Below are 9924 nucleotides of genomic sequence, written 5' to 3'. Positions count from 1 at the left end.
AGTGATCACATTTACCCTGAGAGAGGACCACTCTGACTCCTGTGTGGATAATGAATGACCATGGGTGAGCTGAGAGAGGGAGACGCTTATAAGGCCTCCGTGATGTGCAGGTGACACGTGGTGGGAAGCAGACTCTAGAGGTACAGCAGTGAGGAGTGGGCGGAGCTGAGGGGAGTGAAAGGGAGATTGACAGGTGAGTGAGTCACTGAAAGTGGGGGCTGAGAAGGAGGGCAGGGTGACACCAGGGTCTGGGTGGGGTGGGGAGTGGTTTCCCCAAGGTGGGGACACAGGAAAGAAGGTAGGTTTAACAGGGGATGCAGCTCAAATGTTCAATTTTGGACACACTGAATTCGGAGCATACCAATGAGACAGCGAAATGGAGATGCATGTAGCAGGTAGATACATGAGTTTGCAGCTAAAAGTAAATCTGGGCTGACGATAAGGTATTATAGGCACCTCTTTTATTGGATGGAGCCCAATGGGTGATTTGATTCTTGCCAGCATAGCATCATGAACAGGGGATGGGGGTACACCTAGAACTTTCTGCAAGTAGGTCCATCTTTCTCTCTCTGTGACCTTCAGCAATTCATCTAGCCTTTCTGCGCTCCCCTAGCCTCAGCATAAAATGGTGATAGTTATATCTGCTTCTGACTGCCAGTAGCACATGTTTGAGGATCCATTAAACTGAAAATAAAACACGTGGGGCTCGTGGAAATAAGAACTATGTTAAAACAAGGAGTTATTATAGTTGTGCATAAGCCAATGAAAAGCAGAAATACAGCCCCAAGGCTCAGTATTGATTTTGGTCCCGGGTGCTTCCCGCGGCTGAATAAATCTGCCATTTCTCCCCCCGAGCACTGGCGGAGCTGATGGCAGGTCTCCAGCTCCCAGCCTCCTTGCCCCCACTCCAAGGTTATGTCCTTCCTTGGCTCAGGCCAGATCCAGCACGCCCACACCTGCCTGTGCCCCTCTGGTCACCCTTCCCATGCAGGGGTTGGCTATGGGGAAGATTCCAGTTGTGAAGTTGGAGCATGGCTAACAGCAGATGCCCTCTGATTAAACTGGGGACAGGTCCTCGAGGAAAGTGGAACTTGGATCTCCAGAAGAAGGGATTTAAGGACAGAGGAAATGGCCCTAGACAAGGCTTTCATACTTCAGGATGCATTAAGGGTTTTTGGAACTTGCTTCATGTGTTGAACCACTGGATAATATTTATTGAGGGCCCACTGAATGCCAGGTTCTGAGATTAGCCCGGGGATACAGGAGTGAAAAAAGACAGTGTTTGCGCTCTCGGAATTAATATTCAAATTGAGGAAGAGAGAGATAATAAAGGAATAAAACACTCTTAAAGGAAGGACTGAGCAACCAGATACAAGAGAAAATACGGATGTGGCTGGGAGGGAAGTGTCTATTTTAGAGGGTGTGGTCAGGGAAGGCTTCAGTGAGATGGTGACATTTGAGTGAGACCTGACAGCTATGAAGGAAGGGAGAGGGAAGAGCAGGGAGAGAAGACTGTGGGCAGGGGGCCTGGCCAGAAGGGAGGACCTGCGGGGTCTATGCTCGCTAAGTTTGCAGAACCATGAGAAGAAATGTGGCTGGAATCTAGGGAATGAAGGGCAGAGGTAAGGGGCTAGATGGTGCAAAGCTTTGTGAGTCATGGGAGGAAATGTGAATTTTTGTTTTGCTGTCATGGCAAGCTATTGAAAGGTTTTATGCAAGGGAGTGATTTCTATTTTAAAAAGATTGCTACATAGGTACAATGGAGTACTATTCAGCCATGAAAAGAATGAGATCCTGTCATTTGCAACAACATGGATGGAACTGGAGATGATGATGTCAAGTGAAATAAGCCAGTTGTGGAAAGACAGATTCACATGTTCTCATGTATTTGTGGGATCTAAAAATCAAAATAATTGAACTTATGGACACTGAGAGTAGAAGAATGGTTACCAGAGGCTGGGAAGGGTAGTGGGGGGTTGCAGGGAAGGTGAAGGTGGTTAATGGATCCAAAATAATAAAAAGAATGAATAAGACAGAGTATTTGATAGCACAACAGGGTGACTATGGTCAATAGGTTAATTGCACATTTAAAAATAACCGGGCCGGGCGTGGTGGCTCACGCCTGTAATCCCAGCACTTTGGGAGGCTGAGACAGGCAGATCATGAGGTCAAGAGATTGAGACTATCCTGGCCAACATGGTGAAACCCCGTCTCTACTAAAAATACAAAAAAATTAGCCAAGCGTGGTGGCGCGTGCCTGTGGTCCCAGCTATTCAGGAGGCTGAGGCGGAAGAATCGCTTGAACCAAGGAGGCGGAGGTTGCAGTGAGCTGAGATTGCACCACTGCACTCCAGCCTGGTGACAGAGCAAGACTCTGTCTCAAAAAAAAAAAAAAACAAAAAACCCGAAGGAATGTAATTGGATAGTTTGTAACACAAAGGATAAATCTTGAGGAAATGGATACCCAATTCTGCATGATGTGATGGTTATGCATCAAACATCTCATGCACCCTGTAAATACAAACACCTACTATGTATCCACAAAAATTTTAAGAAGAGAAGTTTCTCTTAAAAAAAAGTTGCTCTCACCTTAGGGGATAATAAGTTGCAAGGGAAAGGAGAGAATCAAGGAAACCAGCCAAGAAGCACCGCAGTTCTCTGCATGGGAAGTGATGGTCTTGTGAACTTGGGAGTATCCGTGGAAGTGGGTGGCTTCAGCGGGTGTTTGAAAGTGGAATGGACCCCCCTTGCTGATGGATGGGAGGTGAGGGGCGAGGAGATGGATGAACTAGAGATGACTTGTGGGATTCTGGCTTAAGCAGCCATATGGTTGAGCATACATTCACTGTAACAGAGATGAACAGAGAACACAGATGCATGGAGGAAATCCAGACTTCTGTTTTGGCCTGGTCACAGGTCTGACGTGTCTGTGGGGCATTGAGGAGAGGTAAAGTATGAAGCTGGAGGTATAGTCAGAAGTCATCAGAATTTCCAGGCTGGAAGTGTACCTGGAGGATCTCAGCATAGGACTGGACTCGGGCACCTAGGGAAAGGGTTTTGGGGGAAGGAGCAGAGGGCTGGATCTGAGCCCTGAGAAGCCCTGGAATATCAGCAGGAATGACGGTGGTGGGTGGGTGGTTGGGCGGGGCAGGGGAGGTGCAGAAAAGCCAGCAGGGCTGGAGTCACAGGAGCCAAAGGAAACTGCTCAGAGGCCACCACGGAGAGGATCGAGGGTACCCACTCGGTCTGGTGACTTGGAGGAGGCTGCTGATGGTGACAAGTCATTTCAGTTAGTGAGGATGAAAGGCAGATTGGAGTGGGTTGAAGAATGAGTTGGAGGTGAGGAGGCAAAAGTGACATTTAGGGACAACTCCTTGGAGAAATTTTGCTGTCACACTGGGCAGATAAATGGGGAAGTGCTGCTTACTTGGGTTTCTATGAACATAAGAAACAGTCTCTTCATCGTTTCTAAACCTCTCTCCCACTCCGATGCACCCACCCACAGCATTCCATGATAAAATAAACCGTGGATGATATGCAGTCCCCAACATAGTAGCTGTGACTCCACTCCTTTTTCTCCCTTTTGAGAAAGTTTCTAGGAATGCAAATCAGTCAGAGTAAAGCTGGGATAACTACAGATCTGCTGACTTCCACATATTCAACTATTCCATGTAACCAAATTATTTGTAGCAGAACATCCTATTGACCACACCTTACATTGTTGTTGGCATGCTGGCTGAGATGTGTTGTTGTTCCAGACATGGTTGGGTGGCATTCATTCATTAAATCATTCATTCATTTATCAACTACTTTTTGAGCATTAACATCATGTCAAGAGCTTGTAGTATGGGCACTGGGAGAAGTGGTGAACAAGACAAACACAGCCTCTGCCCTCAGGAGCTCCAGCCAGGTGGGCAGGCAGATGTGGAGTAAGTGATGTCAAGTGAGCTTACAGCCAGAGAAGCACTGTGTTCTCAAAGACAGCATCACTGCAGGTGCTGGCCTGGTCCACAGGCATAGCAAGAGTCTCTCTGAAGAAGTCAGGATGAATAAGCAGAGAGAAGAACTAGTGAGACTTATGCTGGGGCTGGGTGTGGACAGCAGCCCAGGCAGAAGTGAATGCCGAGGGATGGAGGGAGCCCATTTCCACTGGGGTCAGGGCTAGCCCATCCAGAAGGTCAGGGAAGGAGGAGAGTGAGAGGTGAGAGGCAGGGGCCAGACGTGCAGGGCCTGGGGGCTCCAGCGAGGAGATTGATATTTATCAGGAAAGCATTGTGAAGAATTTTGTGTTGAGGGGAGAGGGGTGATGGGATGGTCAGACTTTTTCTGAAAGAGCACTCAGGTGTCTGGGGAATGGGGTGTAGTTGGACAGAGAAAGGTGACAGGCCAGTGTCACCTGTATACAGGCAGGGGAAGGCATTAAGTCCCTTCCAGCCCTATTTTATCAAACCTTGCTGGGTATTTGGAAAGGGGCTGGGGCAGAACCAGCCTATTGCTTCTCAGTGTCCTGTCCCTGTAGCCTGATCTGTTTTTCCTCTGTCCCCTCCCTCTCATCTAGGGGAACCCAACAGGTTAGTTGGGGCCGGTTCTCAAGGGCCAGGACAGGAGCAGACGCCATGGGATACCCACAGGGTCAACATAGGGACACAGGATGTAGAACTAACAGCCACGGAAGCTAGAGGGGCCGTCTTAAGGAACTGACAGTGGTAAGCATGGAGTGCAGAGATGCAGGTGCGTGCATGACTTGGGATGGGCAGTGCAGAAATTCACTTATCCAGGGAATGGCAGGACAGTGATTCGCAAACTTTGCTGTGCATAAAAAAACGCCTGGGGAGCTCATTGAAAGTGCAGACTTGGAGGCCTTCCTAAGGAATGCTGACTCAGCAAGTGGGGCTGGTAGGGCAGGAATCTTCATTTTTAAGCAGCTTTTTCCTCTCTCCACCCAGGTGATTTTGATCTAGATAACCCAACGGCCTTCCTTTTGAGAATGCCTCCATGCTGGCCCGCGTCTTGGCCTTATATCCTCAGTGCCCTCTTCTGTCTCGCACCAGCGTGAGCCTGAAAGCTGATTTCAGCTCTGCAGGAAGATGCGAATGACCACGTTCCCGGCTGGGGTGGCCGGGCTGTCGGGCAGGCAGCGCGCGGCCGCCAGGGGGCGCCAGAGCCCTGGCTCGTGCGCTCGGGCTCCTCCGCCCGCGGACGCCGCGCCCGAGCCAGCGAGCGAGCTAGCGAGCGGAGCACAGAGCTGCGGGCTCACAAAGCGGCCGGACGCGCGGCGGCGGCGGGTGGCAGGAGCGCAGGGGTGCGAGCCGACGATCAGCCTTCCCGGCGACCGTGCCGCGGGAGCTCGAGCAACTCGGACGCGGGGACCCGGGCCGGCCCCCAAGGTACGTGCCCAGTGGAACCCCGCGCCCCAACTTGGAGTAGTTGGGACCTCCCCGCGGCCGCCTGAGGGGCCGGCAGGGTCAGGGCCCGGGGTTGCCTCTGCGCGCCCCTCTTGCCGCCGAGGCCGCAGGGCGCGCGAGGGAGCCTTTCCCCTAGCTGTGGCCGGGGACCCCCAGCTGCAGGCAGCTCCCACGCCGCTTGCCGGAGCTCGGGTGCTGCTGGAGCCCTGTACTCCCCTCCCCTTCTCCAAAGCGTGTGCACCGTCCGTGGGAGTGCGGCGTGCGGACCCGGGCTCCCCGCTTCTGGGGAGGGGTACCAAGCGCCTGACAGGAGGGCGGCATCTGTGGGGCACTCGGAGAATAGGCGAGAGGGGTCCCCGTAGTTGGACGGCAGCCTCCGATTCGTGACGCAGCCTCCAGGTTCGTAGCTGAGTCCCCCATTCGTGAGAGGGGTCCCTGGGTCTAGACGCGCGACAGGCGCCCTAGGTGCGCGAGCGCTGGCCGTCCCCGCCGCAGGGTCCCTGCCTCCTCGCTGGGCCGGGCTGGGGCGCTAGGACGCCCGGGTGCCCGGGGCTCGCGGCCGCCCGCCCTCCCCGCTCACAGCCCCGCGCTCCCTGCCCCGCAGATGCCTGCGATCGCGGTGTTGGCGGCGGCCGCCGCGGCGTGGTGCTTCCTCCAAGTCGAGAGCCGGCACCTGGACGCGGGCCCCAACCACGGCAATTTCCTAGACAATGACCAGTGGCTGAGTACCGTCTCCCAGTACGACCGGGACAAGTACTGGAACCGCTTTCGAGACGTGAGTACTGGCGCCACACGGCCCTGGGTAGGGGGGCGCGGAGCCTCTCGGAGCGGGGACCCCTGAAGCGGGGTTGTGGGGGGCAGGTGCGCATCTCCCGCGGGGGCTGGTCGGTCGCTGCTTCCTGGGCACTGTCTTGCCTGAAAGGAACTTTAAAGAACTTCGAAGCCTCCATGCGCTTGCCTGGTACCTGTGGTCCAGGTGTGTGTATTTGTAGGGCTGGGAGAGGTGACTGCACTAAAATACGGCACAGATCACCAGCAGCTGTGGAGAAAGAGGTTCCCTGCGCTTCCGACTTCTCCTAACCGTGGTGGTAGACTTTGCTTAGCTCCCGAGAAGACCTCCCGGGGCAGCGGTGACTTGGACCATCTCTAAGATGTGTCAGGAGAGTCCTTGCTGAAGAGGTTAGGTCTGGGAGTCCCAGCTATCTATGGGGGAGTCAGGTGTTGCGTGTGTGGGGGGGGGGCGGGGAGGGGGGTTTATGGCAATAGGCCTGATAAAATGCAGGGGAGGTGGGGTGGTTTGACCCTCGGAGTCTTGAAAGGAAACAGGAACAGCTAGCCCGTGCAGTTGATCCCCTGCCCTGAAAGGGACCCTGGGTGGCAGAGCATTGCTCCTCCAAGGGAGCCCTGCGGGTGGAGAAAGCTGCTCCCGGACACCCAGAAGCACACTTGCGGCCGGTTTCTGCTCCAAGGCTGGCTGCCATTCTCCAGGTGTGCCCTAGGGATGTGGGGCAAGAGGCATCTGGTGCTGTCTTTCCAGCAGATGGCATCTCCTCTGTTCTGTGGGAGCAGCTGCCAGCTCCTTCAAGGACTGCCCCAGCTGGCCAGGGCCATGCCCTTCCAGGAGACTTGGAAGTACCATATTTTATGGTACTTAATGTTAGGAATTCCTGTTTCTGAGAAGCCTTAAATATTATAAAAGTGCCCAAGGAATAAGAGTAAAAAGAGAAAAGCTTTAATGTTCAAATACAGTTTCTTTGTTTTTGATTAGTTTTAGGTGTTAAACTAATATTTTTAGCAGTATATATATATTTTTAAATGGTAATTTGACCCATGCCACAGACCCCCTTGTTAATGTCGCAGGGCATAGTTTACAGAGTCTTTGAGGTGGGGTATGTGTGGAGGTCAGCTTCTGCACTCCTCTAAGTCCTGCTCCCAGTATCTGCAGGCCTTGCAGGGAGAGGGGATTTGAGAAATTGAATGAATCCCAGATGTTTCTTTGCACCTTCTAAAGAGCACGCTCTCCAGATCCTGATCGAGAGGAGATGCACTCAGAGCCTTGTGTGGGGGCTTATCACTCTCCTCTCTGTTCCTCCTTTTCCTCTTCCTAGTTGAGGTTGGGCTGCTTTTCTTGGAAAGGGGATTTCAAACACATTCAGGTAATAGTCACAGTTATTTGGGGCCTTTTATCAAAACTGTAATTTCATTAAAAATTTTTAATTGGTACATAGTAACTGTTGGGGTCTTACTTTTGCAGTAGATAGGCCCCCCACTCTCCTCCCCTACCCCAGTGAGATTCCTGCCACTCCTTGCCCCGTTCCTGACCTGCTCCCTTAACTGCTCAGATCTGAGAATCCTGCATTGATGACCTTTGTCTATGACTGAAAAAGATGCCCAAACCATGAAGGATTCACCTGGGGCAGAGATAATTTTGCTTTTCGTTTTGTTTTTACCTTTCTATGGTTCAATTTTAGATAGAGTTGAGGAGCAGGGCAGATGCTTAACTCTGCTAGAGGTGGAAGAATTGAGCCAGGATTAGAAGTGAAGGGCCACCTCTGCAGATGCCTTGGTGCTCCTGGCAGCTGGATTGGGATGAAAACACTTGCGCTTGTTGGGTCTTTGGGTTGTGGAAAGGTTTACTGTGCTTCCATGGCTGTTCAAGATTTTCTAGTCTCAGTGTATTATAAGCATGATATTCTGGATTCCTGCTTAGCTTTAAATTTTTAAAAATTGGACTTCATTTCTCATAATTCTTATGGATGATGGTGACATTTTTAGATCTTTGGATCAGTGTATTTCCATACCTGACTGAGGATGAAGCTCACCTGAAGTGCTTGTTAAAGCACAGCATCTAGGATCCTCCCCTGGAGAAGTACTCTTTAGATTTCTGGGGTGAGTGCTGGGACTCCATATTCTAAACAAACATACTAGATTATTATAATGTCTAGGAAATACTGCCTTTAGATAGTGTAAAAATGTCCAAGACAGCAAAAAGAAAAGCTTTGATGTCCAAATGCACTATTTTCTTGGTTTTGTTTTTGGAGCAGTTTTAGATATTAAACTAATATTTTTAGCAGCATATATTTTAAAAAATGATAATTTAATGCAGCATACCACTAAAACATCTAAAAATGTTCAAAAAAATCCCCAACATTTTGAAGCATCACCCATTTTATATGCTTTATGGAGTCACCTGTCACTAACAGCGGCTCAGACATAATTTAATGTCATTAACCTCTTTAAAGTGTTGTGGAACTCAGACCAGACACTCTTTGAGGGCAAGTCCTTGGAACACTAAGCCTGAGCCTGGAAACAGGTAGTTAGAAGTTGCTTTCTGTAGAAACCCACTATTCGGTGGATAATCAATAAAGCCTCAGCTAGCCTTGCAGTTGCTCAGCCAGCCTGATCATTTTCATTGAGCTAAGCCTTGCTTGAGATTGACAAAGTCCCAGTTTCTTTGCTATTTCTTTAGTTGGTTTTTTTTTTTGAGACGGAATTTCGCTCTTGTTACCCAGGCTGGAGTGCAATGGCGCGATCTCGGCTCACCGCAACCTCCGCCTCCTGGGTTCAGGCAATTCTCCTGCCTCAGCCTCCTGAGTAGCTGGGATTACAGGCACGCGCCACTATGCCCAGCTAATTTTTTGTATTTTTAGTAGAGACGGGGTTTCACCATGTTGACCAGGATGGTCTGGATCTCTTGACCTCATGATCCACCTGCCTCGGCCTCCTAAGGTGCTGGGATTACAGGCGTGAGCCACCGCGCCCGGCCTCTTTAGTTGTTTTGTTGAAGCTACTGATAACTTTGAAAGGCTGTGTCCCACGATTATTGTTTTGATGATTGTCAGTTTTTGAAACCCATTGTGAAAGAAAACTTCTTGCCTTCCTTCTGACTTGTCTCTGTTGGACTTGGGGGAGGGATATTCAGATGTGATTTTTGAACCTGGGAAACTGAAAGCTAAGGGCTATTGTTAGAGAGGTGATTGTAGCCCTTGGGTGTTGTTGCAGGGTCAACTTTGAAATGAATATGACAGTGGGGTGTGTGCTCCATCTCCCTCGACTCTTGGGTGTGCTGTGACATTGCTAGAGGGGACTTGGCAACCTCTACTTATCATTTTGGAAAGTGTCCTATTGCTCTAGGTGTGTAAATACCTACTATCCCCTTATTTTTAGAAGTAAAGCTTTCGGAATAACTCCATGACTTATTCCCTGGAGTTACAGATCCAGGAAAAATAGAACAATATTCAGATAATTGCCCTTAAATGTATTTGTGGTCTATTAGTTTCATCATTATTCTTTTATAAACACTAGCAATTGGGAAGTTTTGGTCAGATGGAGGCCTGGACTTTTGTACACATACAATGTTAAGGAGGCGATGAAGAGGCAGATGTTTGTATTAAGTTTTACAATAATTCTCCATCTTTAGCTGACATTCATTTAACTCATGGTTTGAGGTTGAGGCATCAAGATGCCACAACCGTTCTTCTAATTTGTCTGAATCTGATTTGGTGTTGGCTTTCCATAA

At 50.2% G+C, this 9924-nt stretch overlaps 1 protein-coding gene across 1 annotated transcript in view; it reads left to right on the top strand.

Moving 5' to 3' along the window:
- The first annotated feature begins 6009 nt into the window (after positions 1 to 6009).
- Positions 6010 to 9924, top strand: part of SPOCK1 (SPARC (osteonectin), cwcv and kazal like domains proteoglycan 1) — a 527247-nt gene continuing 523332 nt past the window's right edge. Inside the window, exon 1 of the mRNA XM_021664934.2 lies at positions 6010 to 6180. Within this exon, the coding sequence (XP_021520609.2) occupies positions 6010 to 6180 (171 nt within the window). The remainder of the gene's footprint in view (positions 6181 to 9924) is intronic.

This window comes from Aotus nancymaae, unplaced genomic scaffold, assembly GCF_030222135.1.
Source record: "Aotus nancymaae isolate 86718 unplaced genomic scaffold, 86718_ANA_hifiasm-v0.15.2.pri h1tg000064l_1, whole genome shotgun sequence".
Lineage (NCBI taxonomy): Eukaryota > Metazoa > Chordata > Mammalia > Primates > Aotidae > Aotus > Aotus nancymaae.
This window is presented reverse-complemented; position numbering and strand designations above follow the sequence as displayed.